Raw genomic sequence first — 20157 nt, forward strand, 5'->3', positions numbered from 1 at the left:
CTGTTGTAATCATAATGGCTACATGATGTATCATTTGTTGACAAAATAATAGGCTTTTCCCTTTCCGGCAAGTATACAGGAGGATTTAAGACGTTCAAATGCCAAACAGCGCGTATCGCCACGTCTGCATTCACCACACATCATGCTTTGTGGTAAAACATGCACCGCATTATCAAGGGAGTCTTATAGTTGACTGATTGAGATGAACAAAAAATATTATTTATTTGGACATGTAAAACAGCAATATATAATCTGTAATACACAAGCACACAATCTGTATTCATCTATGAAAAGAGCTACAGTGTTACGATGACTAATACGCTCGTTTACCGAGGAAGGCCTCGCTGAGTCCCAAGGAAACTTGTTCAGGAGGATTCTGCCAATTTTCCGCAGTAGGGGGCGATGTCGCTGCTGCTGCGTGATCCCAATTGCGTGGTTTGCGGTGTGACGTCACAGCACTGAGGTCACGTGATCAACGTACCGTGCTTGGCTCGATTTGGCTGAAGCTGGGGCACCGTGGGGGCTAATAGATGTTATCTCCCTCGCCTGGTATGCCGGAGGGCGTGGGTTCGATCCGGACCCTGACGATGCCTGTATATTTGGAGTTTGCGTTTTATCCCCCCCACATTTAAAAACGTGCGTTTAGATTATTTGGCAGCGACTATAAATTGCCATACATGGTGAGCCACTTCGTTGAGCTGTCACTTGTGGCCAGGTGGCTCGTGAAAAAGAGCTACGTCGCTCAGTGGGCTTCACTTGGCAACAACAACAACAACAAATCGTAGAATTGGTTTTCTGGTAATCCCACGCCGTCGCCGATCCATCCTCCCAGCCGGGTGCCCCGCCGCCGTCGCCACGGCTACACGGCGCAGTTCGTCCCCACGGCGACCGGCGCGCCCGCCGGCCTCTGCCCAAAGGTCGGGCAGACGGGGACGCGGCGCGGCCACGTCCACTTGCGCAGCAGCGGCGCAACGAGAGGCAGGTCGTAGACGCGAGTCGCGGCCCCGTCCTGGGCGCCGTGCGGGTCGCCCCGCCCGTGGCTCCTCCACGCCAGCAGCCCACGCTCCTCCACGGTGCCTGGCGGAGCGACGGGTGGCGAGATGGGATGGGGGGGGGGGGGCAGGCCGGGAGCGGCAATCGCACCACGTGATCAAAGTGCCGCCACGCCGCCACCGCCGCGGTTCAGACGAGCGCCCGCCGTCACCGCTTTGGTCGTCGTGTTATCCCGACCGTGCCGTTCGCGTCTTGAGAAGGGGCCTGCGCAGAAGTGGACACGCCGGAGCTGCCTCCGAGACGGACGGTCCAGTGAGACTCTGGGCGACACTTCTTCACGCACTCCGCACGCGAGAGTGAGGTTGCGTCGTTTCGTGACGACTCGAACCATTCCTTTAAATGCTCAGGAGTTGGAGTTCATCTCAAGAAATGAATGCAGAATTGTTGTAGTACATTTTTTTTGTGCATCATCGCTGACTGGGCTCAGGCCATCAGCTCTCTACGCTTGAGAACCCGGTTGAGTGACTGCCGGATGAAACCCGGACCTGGCCATCGCCTTGCTCAGCGCTCTGACCTCTGACCTCTGAGCCACCCGGCCCGCTCTGGAGAAAGCCCCATCTTGGCGCACTGCACTCTGGTGACCTCAGAGGGATGGCTGCATTTACCCGGGCCCTTCGGTTTTCCTCCCACACGTACAAACATTAAATTGGAGTTGGTCAAACATCCCATGATAGAACCACAGAGCTCGGGCAATCATTGGGGATTGCGTGTTGCAATCGCATGGATAGGTTTCCTCTCACATGCACAAGCGCTCATTATTTGGTGGAAAGTATCTGAATGTAAAGAGGACCAGCAGAGCTTGGGCAACAGCTGGCGACGCCGGCACAGCGCCCGGTCGCTGCCTCCCCCCTCGCCTGTGGTTCCTCGCGCCTATCCTCCACCCGTCTCTCCCTCTCTTGCGTATGATGGCAGCAGCAGCAGCAGCAACCTGTTTAGGAGCGCAGACTCCATAGTGACTCAGTACGCACCGTTAGACGCGTGCGGCATGCTGTGAGATAAACTAAATTATTTTTATTTCACCAAGTAAGGCCCACTCAGCTATGTTGTTCTTTTTCAGAAGCGACCCGGCCACAAATGAAAGCTCAACGAAGCGGCTTATCACATGTAAATGTATTGCTGCCAAATACTCTAAACGCGTGATGTTGATTATAAATATGGAGGGAAAAACCAGAGGACCCGTAGAAAAATCCACGCGACCACGGGGAGAACATTCAAACTCCAAATACACAGAAGGCGTCAGGGTCGGGATCGAACCCACAACCTCCTCCATACCAGGCGAGGGAGTTAACATCTCGCCGTGAGACGCGCCGTGAGACGCGCCGCGTGACGCGACGTGGACGGATCACGGCTCCACGGTGAGACTCGGTGAGAGGACAACGAACCGGGCACGGTGTTGTCGAGGACGAAGCCGAGGAATCCTCCCACGAACATGCTCATGGTGCACAGCACGGTGAGCGTCTGGTCGATCGGCGCCACCCCTGCCCCGCGCGGAGGGAGAGACAGAGAGACGGAACCGCTGTCACCCTCTGCTGCGTGCCCCCCCCCCTCCCACGGCTGGGCAACACAACGCGCGGTGTAATCGCAATCGACATCCCAATGCTGAACTATCGCCTGCAGGTTGTGTGTGCGTGTGTGTGTGTTGAACTTCTTTTGCACCGCACGTAGCCAACCGTGCTCGTTGGAGGTGCGGTGGAAGGACAACAAACTAAACACTCGATGGGGATTGCACAGAGCAGCAGCAGCAGCAGCAAGGTCACCCCCTGCTGTGAAAACTTGGAACAACGCTCCTGAAAAATCAGTCTTGAGACTCAGAGGGGATTTCCTTGGGCAAGCAATAATAGTCGTAGTAGTACTTTTCAAACATAATGGATAGCGAGGCCTTCATCCAGCAGTGGATTACAGACGACTGTGAAGTATTATATCATTGCGCGTGACGGCAGCATTTTGCCCAGGAGATAAATGGCACAACAATAATGGTGGTGTTTGTTTAAACTTCGCTCGAGAAGAGCTGCTGTAGGCGGAGCAAAAACATTAAAAAACTGTGACATTGAGGGGTGGAGGAGAGCAGGTCGGAGGACTTTTAGAAAATCTGAACTTGGATCCCAAACAAAAAAGTGCCACGTCAGGGCGCGCTCCCTGCGACGCTGCATGGCCCAGACACGCCGCTGGTTGTCCACGGCCCAGACACGCCGCTGTCCGCTGGCCGCTGGCCGTCCACGGTCGACGCAGGGAACGGAACCTGAAGAGTGGACAAAGCTGCGTGGCGAGCGGCACGCCGGCAGCTGCACTGTGAGACACGCAGAGCAGCGCGTGGAGGGGAGTGCATGCGCATGATGTTGCAGACAAAGAAGGGGACATTTTTTTCTTTACTTATTATTTATTTTATCCACTCCTTACTTTTATCTTGCTAGTCGTTGTGCATGGCTGCACTTTATGTTGTAATTTACTCTGCTCAGTCGGTGCGAGCCGCTGAGGGCGTGAGGGGTCTCTGTCTTCATTCCTGTGGCTCCGTGCCATCGGGGCCGTTCCCGTCCTGCTGCAATGTGCACCGATGCCGACCTGATTGAGGGCGATATTGGCACGTGCAATAAGGATCGATTGGTTGGTCATTCGAAGCGAAAGGAAAATGGAGTGAGGCTCGGGCCGGACGCATCACGGCCAGAAGAGACGATGGGCGGCGAAGATGGCGGAGCGGCAGCCAGGGAGTGGAACGCGTGCTGGAGACGGAGCGGTGGAAGCAGTTCGTGCGCAGGGTGGAACGGTGCATCGCCAGGATCGCGAGAGGTGGCCGCGGCTTGGGGATGATTTCATCCAGTAGTGGATCTAACATGGCTGATTGTTTTTATTTTGTTTGTTGACCCAAGGAAGGCTCAAGACTCTCTTTCAGGAGGGTCCTGCCAAGTGCGACCCCAATTGAATGATCTGCAGATAATATCTTGATTTGAAGCTTTCGTGACTGCAGGAATCCATTCTCTTTGGTTCTTTCGGTAGATGATACTTCAGCATTGGGCTGTTTGGTCAGTGCCAGGTACATTGTGTGCGTGTTTTATTTTAAGCTCACGATGATGATGTTGTTAAAAGAGCAGTCAGAGCACAAGTGACAGGCAACATGCGTCTTCCACTTCCATCGTTGGTGTGGTGACGGTCCACACGGCCCCAGCGTGGCCGTCTCAACACGTCGATGGCGAGTTGTGTTTGGTCGAGCGCCCTCCTTGACATCTCACGCCTCATCTCAACGAATTGGACAGGGCACCCCCGGTGGCAGCTGTCCCTGCGTGTGCACAAGTTGACTGGGCACGTGGCCCGCGAGCGGGCGTAGTCTGCCAGGAGGCGGGCGGGACGGTGACGATTGCTGCCGCACGTAAATCCCAACTGAGTGATTTGCGGTGAAAGTTTCCAAGTTGCTCAATTTGGACCACGACGCCGGCACGCGACGGGCCGCTGGTCGCTCCGAACGACGTCGCGTCGGGACCTTTAACGTCCGCCATGAGGGAGGCGTCGGGGTTTAGCGGTTATTACACCGCAGCATTAACCAGGGTGGGCTGCGGGATTCGAACCGCGAGCCTGCGTTAGAACGAGCGGCGGACGCGCTCCTGCCGGGCTGCGTGCGCTGCGCCCGTGAGCGGTGGGTCCCTACCGGTGTTGATGGCCCCGGGGTTCTCCTTGAGCCAGGCTGGAATGGCCAGACCCGAGAAGATGGACAGCCCAACGATGAACACGTTCCTGGACGAGTTCATGTCTGCGTACTGACACGGCAGGGGCACACGGTGGCGGTGAGCTGGCGGGCGAAGCGATATCACTGCCAAGGCGTTCAGCTCTTGTGAGCCGGTGGTCTCGACAAGGCTGACAGCATTGTGCACGCGATGCGGTGGTTAATAGGTGGGTGGCAGGATGGGTGGTTCAGCCGGTGCCTCCCTGCAGACAACCACCTGGGTTCGATTCCCAAATCGGGCGCCTTTCCTTGTGGGGTTTGTATATTCTGACCCCCGTTCAGTGAGTGTGAGTGTGTCCGAGTGTGGCGTTGGTGCGTTCTTCCCCTGTTTCCGGAGGAAACCTATGCCATCACACAACGGCATTGGTGTTGATCAAACAGCCCAATGTAGCAGGACTCAGTGTGGCTGTCCTGGGAAAATGAGAAGTAATTTTTGACACGCAAAGCATGCGGATGGGGAGTTGCGTCTTGCTGCTATTTGCGAGCACACTTCTGCACCCGTTTAGAACCCATGGAGAGAATTTGGGACCTCCCAAGAGAGAACAAAACGTCGGCAGTGAGATTGCACAAAGACAAAGATCCCCCGTATAGCCTTAACAAGTGCTGTTAGAGAGCACCTATGAAGGCCGGAATGGTACACGAGGGGATGGTTGGACAGCACCACGCCCGACCGCTTTTATCTCCCCAGTGGCGATGTTTACACACTGAACCAGGTACTCATTTGAGGCTGAGTCGACCTAGGGGAGGCCCATGACCGGTTCAGATGATCGTCACTGGTGTTGGCTATGAGCGGGAATCGAACCTGGGTCGCCGGGTTCATAGCGCAGCGCGCACACCGCTACACTACCGCTCCCCAAACACAAATACACACAGACACACACACACAGACACAAACAGACACACACACAGACACAAACACGCACAGACACACACACACACACAGACACAAACACACACACACAGACACAAACAGACACAAACACACAGACACAAACAGACACAAACAAACATAGACACACACACATACACACACACAGACACAGCAGCCGCATCTCATGGCAACCCCGTGTGGGACAAGCAGCAGGAATCAGCCTGCCGGTAGCTCAGGCGACACTTGCCACTGTTTGTGTAAAACCAACGGAGTTGCCAAATCTCCCATTTATATAGAAGTTCGCAAAGTTGTAGCATGAGGCCGCCACACGATGGGCTCCTGCTGTTTTCCAACAACACCGCGGGATCTTTCGCGTCCACCCGTGAAGCGGAGGGCGAGTGTTTGTTTAAGATGAATACATCGCCGCAGTGTTAACCAGTGTGGCCTGCCGGGTCCGAACCGCGAACATCTGGGTTCCTCCTGCACGGTATCCACACCGCAGCCTGCCGCACGAACCTGCAGGGTGGAGATGCCCACGGCGGCGATCATCCCGAAAGTGCCCAGGAACATGCCGCCGATGATGGGATCGGGGATGGTGATGAAGACGGCTCCACACTTCCCGAAGACCCCCATCAGCACGAGGATGACTCCGCTGACCTGCAGCACCAGCCGACTGCCCACCTGCATTGACACGCAGCGAGACAGACAAAGGTCCCCAGCTGTGTAGACCTCAACAGGCCGTGGGGGCAAGTGCTGTGAGCGAGCACCCGAGAAGGCCGCCACGGCACGCGAGGGGGTGGGTGGCCAGCGCCGCGCCCCGACGCCTTTGTCTCCCTAGTGACGATGTTTACACACCGCACCAGGTACTCAGTTGAGGCTGAGTCGACCTAGGGGAGGCCCTGGACCGGTTCAGAAAATCGTCACTGGTATTGGCCGTGAGCGGGAATCGAACCCGGGTTTGACAGGTTCGTAGCGCAGCGTAGCGCTAACCACTACACTACCGCTCCCCACGCAACGAGACACACACACACAAACACACACACAGACACATACACAGACACACACACACAGACACACACACACAAACACACACACAGACACATACACAGACACACACAGACACACACACACAAATACACCCACAGACACACACAGACACACACTCACAAACACACACACACAGACACACACACAGACACACAGACACTCACACATATACACCCACAGACACACACAGACACACACACAGATACACACAGACAGACTCACACACACTCACACATATACACTCACACACACTCACACAGACACACACACAGACACATACACACACCCTGGTGATGCCCAGCGCGGCGATGTTCTGGCTGAACGAGGTGGTGCCGTTGCCCGTGCCCAGCGACCCGGCCAGCAGGCAGCCGAGACCCTCGACCGCGAGGCCGCGGCTCACGGCGTGCGCCGGCGGCGGCGGCGCCCCGGCGAGTCGCGCGCACGCCGCGTAGTCCCCCACGGACTCGAGCGCCGAGGCGACCACCCCGCACAGCATGCCCAGCGCGGAGGCGGCGCCCAGCGTCGGCGCGCCCCACTGACCTGCACGGGGGGGGGGGCACGGGGGGGGGGGGGGCACGGGGGGGGGGGGGGCAGCCGTCGTCACCGTCCGGTTCGGGGTGGCGGGGAGAATTCACCTCCCTCGCCTGGGGCGCAGGAGGTCGCGCCGGCTCGACCCTGACACCTGGGTATGTGGAGTTGCATGTTACATGTCGCATGTACTCCCCGTGGATGTCCCCGTGGATGTCCCCGTGGTTCTCAACAATGCAGGGCACACCGATACACATATGAATGTGCATATTATTATTGAGTAATTTGCTGGTAATTTTCAGCTCCAGGGTTATTTGGTTAATAGCAGTCACATGATTACAGTAGACATGTTAGTCATGGCGTTGCTCAAAGGCAACAACTCATATGGAACACTGGCGCGGCCTGCAGGTGAAGAGCAGCGCTGCGTCATTGACGAGGACGCCCTCGGAGCCGCGTGCCTCCACTGGGGGCCGACACGGCGGCGATGCCGCGGGCAGCCGCGAGCGCTACGCGGGGCGGTCAGTAGAGGGTGCACGAGCACCACTGTTGTTAGTGTTGTACCTCACTCCGCGCCCGCGTCTATGCTCCCCGACGTCGCCCACGCGCACCGACCCACGTGCTGAGGGCGAGAGAGTGGCGCCCGTGGCAGGTCGCTGCTCGTTGCAGAGGTTTGCGGTTAGAATCTGGCAGGCCGCCCTGGCCATTGCTGCTCTGCGTGTTTAACGTGAGGGTCCCAAGCGCCGTCTGCTTCACGGTGGACGTTTGAGACCCGTGACGCCATTCGTCGTGGTCCAAACAATTAGAGGATGACACCGCAAATTACTCAGCTGGGATCGAACGTGCCAATAATCGTCTCTCAATCTACGAAACTTGGCAGGACCCTCTTGAACAGAGTCTTGTGACTCGGTAGCTAGGGTTTCTTGCAGGTGAACGAGAATCATCAAACAACAGTAATCAGCAGCAGGATGAGTGTGTGAGTGTTGGATGCGAGGTGGCCACGGGATGACAGCACGGACAATAGTTGTGTGAGAATGTGGACTCACCGGGATTGTATCGCGCTCTCCCCGTGTGTCTGTGGGCACCAGGGTGGGTGCTGGGTGGCTATGCGGGTGGAGGGGCTGTGTGTGTGTATGTGTTTGTGGGTGGGACTGTGTGTGTGTGTGGGGAGCGGTCCTAGAGCGCTGAGCGCTACGCTGCGCCCCGAACCCGAATGCACGAGTTCGATTTCCGCTCATGGCAAACACCAGTGACGATTATCTGAACCGGTCCTGGGCCTCCCCTAGGTAGATTCAGCCTCAAATGAGTACCTGGTGCGGTGTGTAGTAAACATCGCCACTGGGGAAACAAAGGCGGCCGGGCGTGGTGCTAGGCTGCTAGCAACCCACCCCCTCGTGTGCCGTGGCGGCCTTCATAGGTGCTACTCGCTAACAGCACTTGCCCCTACAGCCTGTTCAGGCTCCACGGGGGATCTCTGTCTTTGTGTGTGCACCTGGGTAGGGGACGCGGAACCATGGCGCGTGCTGGATGGCCTGCAGGTGGAGGTCGGTTCTGGCGAGGTGACCCGGCGCGCCCGGCTCTGCTGGGAGCGAGTCCGTCAGCGTGAGGATGTAGCACAGCAGCCACGAGAGGCACATGGCCAACAGCACCTGCGCCAGCCGCAGCAGCAGCAAGAGCAGCAATAGTCATGATGGTGATGGTCATTTACAGCGTGCGACGGCGCACAGCGTCAGCTCGCTCTCGGACGGAGTGAATTACTCGAGAAGAGCCACAGGCAAGCCGGAAGGCAGCCACACGATAGCCGCCGCCAACACTTGTTCCTCTGAATATGAAGGTGACATCGATCGATTAATGAGCGTCTACGCGTGGGAGGAAACCGGAGCGCTCGGAGAAACCGCACGCGTGAGAAGGGGAAACACTCGATCCCATACAGAGGGAACAGGTGGAGTCCACACTTCTGTTGGACTGCCCTCTCCTGGCGAGCCCCACGGCACGACACCTGAATGCCCACGGGGAGTCGTGTGAGCCACCAACGCTCGCCTCCACGATGCTGCATCACAGGCCACGAGCATCACCAAGCGGTCAAGTGTCCCTGGCATTGCATATACAGTGCTCACAATAACAATGCTGTCATGTACAATGGAATATCGTCTTCCATTGAGGGTCCCTTTGTGCAGACGACGCTTCTGGCAGCGCGCCCGGCAGTGGTTCAAGCCAGAGTTCCGCTTGCGCCGAAATCAATGCAGCTGAAGTTGGTGCACTCCCAGGAAGCTGCGGTGCCTCATGGGATGTGTGCCAATTTGTAATTGGCACAATTTTGAAGACGGATATATGATGGAGAAATGCATCATATGGTCCGCTCCACGCTATCGGTGTCTCTGTCCCAGGGTGACTCCCCCTTCTCGACTTGCACCCGGCTCTTACCCAGCAGCGACGCGTTCCGTCTCGGGGTCTGCTGCTGCCGCTCGCCACGACGAGAGGGAGGCTTCAGCCGAGAGAGGGAGAGAGAGAGAGAGTCCGTGTCCTTGTACTGATCCTGCTCCTGCAGCCCAGGCTGCAGTGGTTCACTATATGACCCATCGACTGCCATTCCCCATTGATGTATTTACTGCAGCAGGATGATGGAGATGGTGGAGTGTAACACCTGCACCGTCCTGCGACGGCACAGAGGTCACAGTACAGATCTAACATCGCCCGTACACGTACATGGATCTCTATGAGTTCACTATGAGTTTACCATGTGGCCCATCACGTGGGTTGCTAGGCCACAATCGCACTTGTACCCTCTTCAATTCAATCTCCCCGCACTCTCTCTGGCCCCAGGTGCGCCTCACCAGGTGATTGCCTCTCGCTGCACCTGAGCACTGAATATGTTCGAGCCCACCTGGCTGGGAGCTCCACTCTGCACGAGCCGCATTCAGTTCCCCTCGCGCGCCCTCCCACTCCGCATCCCTCCACCCTCGTCCAGCGCCCCTCTCACTGACGTCGTAGCCCTGGCTAGTCGCTGGCTACACGTGCGCGCATTGACACACGGATCAGCCGCGCACACACACACAGATCACATATACAAAGACCGCCCACATAGCCTTCAACAGACTGTTCGGGCAAGTGCTGTTAGCGAGCACTTATGAAGACCAGCACGGCACATAAGAACACGACCCTCAGCCGCCTTTGTCTCCCTAATAGTGATGTGTACACCCCACACCATGATCAAACACACACACACACATATACTTCAGGCACACAGACAAATATTCCCCGCTAAGCCGAAGAGTTTCGAGGCAAGAGCTGTTAGCGAACTCGGGTCGCTGGGGTCGTAACGGGGCACCCCAATCACTTCGCCACCACTCCCCACGAGGCACGCACACGGCCCCTGCACACAGGGGCGCACACACAACTTGTACAAACATCCCCTCGTGTCGCCACCTTGGCAGACTGCTGGGGCATGTGCCGTGAGCGAGCCCCCGCGAAGGCCGCCACGGCGCACGAGGGGTGGCTGGCCAGCGCCACGTCCTGCCGCCTTTGTCTCTCCAATGCTGACAGTACACACCATTTATGACTGAGTCGACCTAGGGGAGGTCCAACACCGGTTCAAATAGTCACCACTATTATGGGTCGTGAACGGGTTGGGAATCAAACTCCTGTCGCCGGGTTTGTCAGAATCTGTCTTTAGACTGCAGCAGGAATCCGATGAGCTATCAAGCTCTTTTTCAACGAAGCTCTTATTCAGCAAGTTTGTCGCGCTGTGCGCTAACCACTGCGCCACCGCCACACCGCGTGAGTTGGAGTTAGACTCGGATCGCCAGCCCGGTGACGACACCGCAGATTCTCAGGTGGCTCTGAAGCCAGAGCGCTGGGCCGTACAGCGCTCAGGTCCTCGGTTCGAATCCAGGTTCCAAGCCACTCGTGGGTTGATGGTCTCAGCCCGGTCACCAACATCGTCCTCATCAACATCTTGATTTAGACTGGAGGAGGAATCCGATGAGCTATGAAGTTCTTGCTCACAAATGTCCGTGAATGATCACCGCATGCTGAGAAGGGAGACTTCTGTTCGGATGCGTCACCTATTCCCGTGAATGATTAAACGCCGCTGTCCGTCTTCGGTTGCGTAACGAGAAACAGCTTTCCCAACAGGAACGGCGCGTGCGGCGCTGTAATGTTTAACACGGAACCTTCTCCAACATTCGTGGCCTCAAGGTCGACATAACCTAATGTCCAACACATCGTTGTTGTTATTGCGTCACGCCCGGTGTATTGCTGGCCCTGAGACGGCTGTGGAAATTCCACGTTCCTGTGGAAGGGACCTCTCTCGTGAACATAACGAGCACGGCGGCCGTATGGCCCAGCAGCGGCAGCGCGTTCGCCCCTTGTGCCGAGGTTCGTGGTTCCGACCCGGCAGGCCACCCTGGTTACTACCGCGCCGCCGCGTTAAACGTAACAGCGCCGCGCGCCGCCTGCCTCCCTCGCGGTGGACGTGGAAGGCCCCGCGTGGTGACGGCGTTTGGAGCGAGTCGCGGCCCATCGCGTGCTGGCGTCGTGGTCTAAGTTTGCCAAAACTCTAAAAATGCCACCGCGAATCACTCAATTGGGATGTACGCACGGTAGCCATCGTCACCCTCCCCTTTCTGCTGGTGGACTGCGCCCACTCGCGCGCCACGTGCCGAGGGAAGCTCCCACCGGGGGTGCCCTGTCCACTGTGCTGAGACGAGATGCGAGTCACCCATCGCGTGGAAGACGCTCTGACACTCCCCTGCGTGACGGTGGGTGGCTTGATCAGAAACAATTTTCGTGTCATCGTGAACGTGACCATGATGACATCGTTAGTAGTGGTGGCTTCTCTCCATGATACTCACAGCATCATTCTATTCTCACGCGTGATGACAGCAACATGCTCAGAAGTTAAATGCCAATGTCGAGGTCTGCTGCTGCTGCTGGCCACGACGCGAGGGCTGCAGCAGAGAGAGAGTTCGTGTCGCTGTTCCTCCACCTCCTCCATGAAAGTGCTTTGCTATATGGGCCACAGTTTTGGTTGCATGGCCACGACCGCACCACTGTGGCTTGGTTTGAATTTCCCACTCACGAAGGAGATGTGCACAGCGGCCTGTTGATGCTCTGATGCGGTTGACGGTTCCACCGGCGTCTCCGAAGAACGCCACGGCAGAAGGTGCGTGACGCGTGGGTGTCGAGACGAAGTGGCCGTTGTTAATGAGAAGTGCCATGGGGTTCTGCCTACACGTTCTCAATCTGAGCAGATTGCTGCCAATTCACGTCGACCATCGAGCAGGTGCGTGGAGAGTGATACAGGCTGAAACCTGTCGCTCACAGTCGTTCACAGGTTTGATTGAGTGTTGCCTTGAGGCGAGTGGTAACGGGGGTCACTCGAGTGTAAAGGCACAAGTCCTCACCATATACGAGGCTTCCAGAGGAATATGGCAGCAGTCAACATTGATTGACTGTACTGATGAGCACGGTGGAGACAAGGATGGAGATGATCATGGAGATGATGGAGATGATGATGGAGATGATGATGATGAAGATGATGATGGAGATGATGATGATGAAGATGATGATGATGAAGATGATGGAGACAAGAATGGAGATGATGATGATGATGGAGACGACGCTGTGGGGGCTGAATGCAAGGGTGCGCCCGTGCAGGTGGAGGCTCACAGAGAACATCTTGAAGACGGGGTACCTCACCACACGGCACCGCCCGCCGACGAACCCCGGCACCGGCACGGCGACGTCGCGCAGGTACTGGGAGAAGAGCACGATCAGGGCCACGGTCCTGGGCACACGCGGACGTGCGCGTCATCACGCGCGGAGGTGCGCGTCATCACGCGCGGTGTGGCGACTTACAGCCGTGGCGGTTTTTTGCCAAGTGGGAAAACTTGAGTACCTGCAAATTACTCAATTAGGATTAGCAGCAACATCGCCCTCTACTGTGGAACTACTGCACCTTGGTGGCCGAGTGAGCACGCGAGTGAGTGGAGCGGTTCGCACTACGAACCTGGCGACGCAGGTTCAATTCCCGTTCACGACCAATACAAGTGACGATTATTTGAACCGGTTCTGGGCCTCTCCTAGGTCGACTCAGTCTCAAATAAATACCCGGTGTGCTGTGTAAACATCGCCACTGGGGAGACAAAGGTTGCCGGGAATGGTGCTGGCCAACTATCCCCCTCGTGTGCCGACCAGGCCTTCATAGATGCTCGCGATCAGCACTTGCCCCTACAGTTTGTTAAGTCTATAAGGGGGATCTTTACCTTTGAGTGGGTGAGTGAGTGGGTGAGTGAGTGAGTGGGTGGGAAGGTGAGTGAGTGGGTGGGTGAATGAGTGCGTGGGTGAGTGGGTGGGTGAATGAGTGCGTGGGTGGGTGAGTGAGTGAGTGAGTGGGTGAGTGAGTGAGTGAGTGGGTGAGTGAGTGAGCGAGTGAGTGGGTGAGTGAGTGGGTGAGTGCGTAGATGAGTGAGTAAATGAGTGAGTAAATGAGTAAGTGGGTGAGTAAGTGAGTGAGTCGGTGAGTGAGTGAGTGAGTGGGTGGGTGAGTGAGTAGGTGAGTCAGTGATTAAGTGGGTGAGTGAGTGGGTGAGTGCGTGAGAGTGTGGGTGAGTGAGAGTGTGGGTGAGTGAGAGTGTGGGTGAGTGAGTGAGTGGGTGGGTGAGTGAGTGAGTGGGTGAGTGAGTGAGTGGGTGAGTGAGTGAGCGAGTGAGTGGGTGAGTGAGTGGGTGAGTGCGTAGATGAGTGAGTAAATGAGTGAGTAAATGAGTAAGTGGGTGAGTAAGTGAGTGAGTCGGTGGGTGAGTGAGTGAGTGAGTGGGTGAGTGAGTGAGAGTGTGGGTGAGTGAGAGTGTGGGTGAGTGAGTGAGTGGGTGGGTGAGTGAGTGGGTGAGTGAGTGAGTGGGTGAGTGGGTGAGTGGGTGATATAGTGGGTGAGTGAGTGAGTGAGGGGGTGAGTAAGTGAGTGAGTGAATGAGTAAGTGGGTGAGTAAGTGAGTGAGTCGGTGAGTGAGTGGGTGGGTGAGTGCGTAGATGAGTGGGTGAGTGAGTGAGGGGGTGAGTAAGTGAGTGAGTGAATGAGTAAGTGAGTGAGTCGGTGAGTGAGTGGGTGGGTGAGTGCGTAGATGAGTGGGTGAGTGAGTGAGGGGGTGAGTAAGTGAGTGAGTGAATGAGTAAGTGAGTGAGTCGGTGAGTGAGTGGGTGGGTGAGTGCGTAGATGAGTGAGTGGGTGAGTGAGTGAGGGGGTGAGTAAGTGAGTGAGTGAATGAGTAAGTGGGTGAGTAAGTGAGTGAGTTGGTGAGTGAGTGGGTGGGTGAGTGCGTAGATGAGTGAGTGGATGAGTGAGTGGGTGAGTGGGTGAGTGAGGGGGTGAGTGGGTGGGTGGGGGAGTGAGAGTGTGAGTGAGTGGGTGAGTGAGTGAGTGAATGGGTGGGTGAGTGAGTGGGTGAGTGGGTGAGTGAGTGAGTGGGTGAGTGAGTGGGTGAGTGGGTGGGTGGGTGGGTGAGTGAGGGGGTGAGTGGGTGAGTTGGTGAGTGAGTGGGTGAGTGAGTGGGTGAGTGAGTGGGTGAGTGAGTGAGGGGTGAGTGGGTGAGTGAGTGGGTGAGTGAGAGTGTGAGTGAGTGGGTGAGTGAATGAATGGGTGGGTGAGTGAGTGGGTGAGTCAGTGGGTAAGTGAGGGGGTGAGTAAGTGAGTGGGTGAGTGAGTGGGTGAGGTTTAGGCCGTGGTGGCGAGGGTGGTGCTCACTCACAGGCACGCGATTCCCCAGTGGCCGCCGCTCTTGCGCCCGGCCTCCCCAAAGAGCGAGAGGCCGATGAGGGTGATGGTGGGCGCGATGGACAGCGGCCCGATGAGGCGCAGGGCCGGTCCCATGGCGCCCGTGAGGCCCAGCGCCACTTGGAAGAGCGACGCGACCATGATGGCGCCCTGCAGCTGCGTGCGGTCGTCACCAAGAGTCAAACAAACAGCTCGGGGGGGGGGCGGGGGGGGGGCGGGGGGGGCGGGGGGGCTTGTGGCTCGCGAGGCGCGGGACCCCACAGCGTGGGCGCCAAGTGGCCCTCGACTGTGGGCCAACAATCAATCCCCGTGCAGGTGGCAAACAGATGGCAATTTATAATAATACTGATAATGTTATACTAATTACACGTTTATCGAGGAGAGCCACACTGAGTTGTATGACTCTTTTTCAGGACGGCCCTGCTACAATTATTTTTATTGTAAGATGTTTGCAGCCAATTAATGAGTGCTTATAGAAATGGGAGGGAACTGGAGCACCCGGAGAAATCTCACACGTGCGAGGGGGAAACACTCGTTCCCCGTACGGATAGAAAGAGATGTGCGAGGGTCCACTTGCTGTACTGCCTTCTCCTGGCTAGGCAGGGTGTGCTCAGCGCTGTTGGGTTACAGGCAGCCGCGTGCGTCGGTCACCACGACCAATACCCCTGGCAAGTCGGGAAATAGATCCATTCCATTGTCAATTGGTGCAAGGATGCATAATGCTCCGTGTCGTGAGAAACCCTCCACCACCGGACACAGCCAAACGAATTGAATTGTCACGCGCTTACCAACTCGCCGGTTCTGATTGGTTGGCCTCACTCACACCGCGTGAGTTGCCAACAGAGTTTAGCAGCGATTAGATACGTGCCTGTCCCCTGTGAAGCGACGGCAAACGTCGTCCATCAGCACAAGATCCAGAAAGTGAGAGGCCCGATCCACCAAGTCAGTCACCTGAACAGAGGTGGCTTCACCTCGCAGGAACAAACCAATCAGATTTGAACCAAACTCAGATTTAAACCTGCCGAGTAGATCAACGCGATGTCCTCTCTAGTGGCGCTGTGCCTCTCTCACCTCCCGCATGCGAGGCTGCCACACCTCGGGGTCGCTGGGCCGCGCGGCGCCGTGGGCGGCCTCCGTGCCGTTGAGCGCCGGGCACCGCCACTCGGGGAGGGCGAGGATGGCAAAGGCCGGAGCCACGAAGCTCAGGCTACCACCCTGCAGGATGGGCAACCTGGGCACACGGGGAGGGGTGGACAATCTCTCGCTCGCTCGCTCGCTCACCCACACACTCACGCAATAACCCACGCACTCGCCCACGCACTCCCCCACACACTCACGCACTGACTCACCCACGCACTCACGCAATAACCCACGCACTCGCCCACGCACTCACTCACGCAATAACCCACGCACTCACGCACGCACTAACACACGCACTAACACACTCACCCACGCACGCACTCACACACGCACTAACACAATCACCCACGCACTCACGCACTCACACACGCACTAACACACACGCACTAACACACGCACTTACACACACGCACTAACACACAACAACAACAACAACCGCCATTCGCCACAAAGTGGCGGTGACGTCACCACGACGCTTGTGCCAGGCCAAGTGCACCTTGAGGCCACGTGAAGTGTCGAACGCCCGCTGGCAGGAGGTCACGGGGCAGACCCAGGTGCCACGGGTCGACTGACCGAGATGACCGAGATGACTGGCTGATGCACCACCTGTGCCCCATACTGTACCAACTTGCTGTGCTTTAGCCACCCGGCGCTCCGCTCGTTGTTGTGAGCGTCGCTCCTCCTACCTCCTCGCGGTGCCGGACGGGCAACACTGTCGTGGGCAGTGCTGTGGGGGGAGGTCCAATGCCCATTGGCCTCTCCCCTCATGGCGTCTGTGACCACCACAGTGGCTAAACGGGGGCTCTGGACGGGTGCGAGGGGCTGGTAACCCCTCCACCTTCAATTAATTACCACAAAACCACGAATTAAACTAACACACACGCACTAACACACACGCACTAACACACACGCACTCACACACGCACTCAGGCAACCACCGACCCACCGCCCGCCCCACCTCGTGCCCAGCGTGGTCTGCAGCAGCGTGGCGAGCCCCGACGCGAAGAACATCGTGTTGATGAGGAGCCCCTTGACGAGGTCGTCGCCGCCCGCGCACAGCGGCTCGGCCAGGATGAGTGGGATGGCGATGATGCCGCCGAACGCGAGGAGGTAGTGCTGTGGACGGGCACGTGAGGCGCACAGCCATGCAGACGCCTCTCCCTGCTAGAGCTGCTAGAGCGCGCTAACCACTGCACCGCCGCTCCCCACACTCACGCGCGCAAATACAAAGACAGAGATCCCCCGTGTAGCCTTAACAGACTGTTGGGGCAAGTGCTGTTAGCGAGCACCTATGAAGGCCGGGTCGGCACACGAGGGGGTAGGTGGCCAGCACCACGCCCGGCCGCCTTTGTCTCCCCAGTGGCGATGTTTACACATCGCACCAGTTACTAATTTGAGACGGAGTATGCCTAGAGGGGGCCCAGGACCTATTCAGATCGTCACTGGTGTTGATCATGAGTTGAGTGAGAATATAACTCGGGACACCAGGTTCGTAGCGCAGCGTGCTAACCGTTCAACCACCGCTCCCCGTACTCCGAACACTGTCACGCACTCACAGCAAGAGCCACCAGGCGACGTGCACCTTGAGGCCGCGTGAGATGTGGAAGGCTCGCTGCTGCTGGCAGCAAGGTCACAGAACAGGCCCAGGTGCCCATTGGTTGACTGACTGAGATAACCGGCAGATGCATCACCTGAGCTCCCCCCCTGTGCCCACTCGCACACTCACACTCACCGTCACTCACCGTCACACTCACTCACACACACTCTCACTCACATTCACTCACTCACACTCACTCACACTCACTCACTCACTCACCCACACTCACACTCACTCACACTCACTCACTCACCCACACTCACTCACTCACTCACACTCACTCACACTCACCGTCACTCACCGTCACTCACCGTCACACTCACTCACACACACTCTCACTCACACTCACTCACACTCACTCACTCACTCACCCACACTCACTCACTCACTCACACTCACTCACACTCACCGTCACTCACCGTCACTCACCGTCACACTCACTCACACACACTCTCACTCACTCACACTCACTCACACTCACTCACTCACTCACCCACACTCACTCACTCACTCACACTCACTCACACTCACCGTCACTCACCGTCACTCACCGTCACACTCACTCACACACACTCTCACTCACTCACACTCAATCGCACTCACTCACTCACACACAAACTCACTCAGAGAGAGCGCCGCTCTCTCCGAGTGCGGAGTGGAGCCCCCAGCCTGCGGCTTGCCGTGTCGCGCGAGTGCCGCCACCCGCCCCGACGACGCTGACCACCCCCCTGACCTGGAATCCGAGGACGATGCACAGGAGGATGGGCGGCCGATCCTCGAGGCCGTAGAGGAGCGCCTCGTCGCGCTTCTCCGCGGGGACTTCGTCGCTCGGAGGCCGCCCCGAGGCGACCATCGCCGCCACTTTGCCGCCATCGCCGCCGTCTCCCTGCTCGCCGCCGTCTCCCTGCTCGGCGCCGTCTCCCTGCTCGCCGCCGGCGGAACAAATCAACGACGGCCGCTTCCCCCCGAGCCGCGCGCTCGACTCGCGCCGCGGCGACTCCGGCGCCCGGCGCGGTGGACGCCGCGGGGAGAGCGACGGGGGCGCGGGGTGGCTCAGAGGTCGAGAGGTCAGAGCGCTGAGCCGCTACCCGCGTGGTCACGACGGTGGTGGCGGCGGTGGCGGTCGGGTTCGGGATTCCACCACCGCCCGTGATTCGACCGAGTTCTCAAGTGCGGTGACATTGATGGTCTCGGCTCGGTCGCCCACTAACGACTGCACGGAAAAAGCCACCGCGTTAAATGTGGTTCTGCACTTAATTCTTCATGAGCTAATCCTTGTGCCTCTCACAAGAAGATCCCTGGGTTCGATTCCCTCACAGATTCCCACGCTCAATCACTTGCTCACTCACTCACCTACTCACTCACTTACCTGCTCACTCACTTACCTACTCACTCACTTAATTATCCACTCACTCGCTCACTCACCCCACTGCAGGTGGCACCGCTTGTTATTATTTCAGCTCCTTCCCTTTCCACGGCTACAATTTGGAATTCCCTCCTCCCATCGTCGTCTAGTTTCCCCCAAATTCTTATCATGATAATCACAATAATAACCTTGCTCAATCAAATAAACGTGTTACACTCGTATCTACTGCAACCTTAACAGTGATTTTTGATGCTGGCCACTTGATATTTCGGCTCGTTAGGCCGGTGGCTCATCATCGTGTCCCCGCGACGTGCCAGGCCCTGCCCAGCTAAGCAAATGTCCCGCACGATCGCCTGACGAGTCGTCATCCACGCTTCACGTGGAGCACGCGGGCAGCTGCCTTGGAGCTGCACGCAGCCGCACTGTTTACCTCTTTGTGTTTTAGCCGCTCCCCTAATTACCCTGCGATTAACGTAACCACTCACCGTTAGCCATCCACCTAATCCGCGGGGCCCTCAACTAAAGCCGCATTGTCCGGATGGTAATGGAGGGCTGTGGCTTATCAAGTGTGGATTGTCCTCTCGGGCTACCCCTTCAGCCCAGCAGCAGCGCGTGGACTGGGCGTGGGATCGCTGATGAGTGCCTTTCGCGCTGATTTACCGAGGTCTTTACGACGCAGTACTTGCAAGAATGCATTCTTCACTCTCGCCGCGGTCAAGTTATAATACTATATAATGAAATTAAATACTAATAATACGATACTATAAATGTATGTCATCCACCCTGCGTAACTGCACGCTGCGCCGCCTTATTATGAAGGCGGTTATTGCCTTCTTATATATTCCTCGTAAATCCCTCCTCGCGTGGTCCAATATCCGACTTTAAACTCCAATTATTGACTGCGTCTTCGCGGTTAATAAGTCCAATATTACACGGGTGTTAAACAACTGGCCAAGATACGAGCTGTTATTGGAAACACGCTGAGAGCAGTGGGGTTCGAGAGCTGATCCTCACCTAATGGTTGAACCGCTGAGCGAATACTGCTGAGAAGAGCTGTCTGAGTGAGCAATGC

At 57.1% G+C, this 20157-nt stretch overlaps 1 protein-coding gene across 1 annotated transcript; it reads right to left on the reverse strand.

The window, feature by feature from the left end:
• Window positions 1-313: 313 nt before the first annotated feature.
• On the reverse strand, window positions 314-19859 carry LOC144931260 (solute carrier family 23 member 1-like). Its single transcript, XM_078855098.1, has 12 exons — window positions 19746-19859; window positions 18453-18623; window positions 17081-17238; window positions 16054-16213; window positions 14957-15138; window positions 12879-12996; window positions 8701-8857; window positions 6970-7223; window positions 6153-6317; window positions 4691-4799; window positions 2436-2531; window positions 314-1077 (listed from the first exon to the last, which is right to left on the reverse strand). The coding sequence occupies exons 1-12, from the start codon at window positions 19779-19781 to the stop codon at window positions 860-862; spliced, it is 1824 nt and encodes a 607-aa protein (XP_078711224.1). The 5' UTR covers window positions 19782-19859; the 3' UTR covers window positions 314-859.
• Window positions 19860-20157: the final 298 nt, after the last annotated feature.

This window comes from Lampetra fluviatilis, chromosome 1, assembly GCF_964198595.1.
Source record: "Lampetra fluviatilis chromosome 1, kcLamFluv1.1, whole genome shotgun sequence".
Lineage (NCBI taxonomy): Eukaryota > Metazoa > Chordata > Hyperoartia > Petromyzontiformes > Petromyzontidae > Lampetra > Lampetra fluviatilis.

Coding starts and splice junctions, on each gene's coding strand:
- LOC144931260 (XM_078855098.1), bottom strand. CDS start 19,781: ATGCATTCTTGCAAGTACTGCGTCGTAAAGACCTCG. Junction 15,139..16,053: donor GGCAGCCTCGCATGCGGGAG/GTGAGAGAGGCA, acceptor GACCGCACGCAG/CTGCAGGGCGCCATCATGGT. Junction 1,078..2,435: donor CCTCGACAACACCGTGCCCG/GTTCGTTGTCCT, acceptor TCGCTCCGCCAG/GCACCGTGGAGGAGCGTGGG.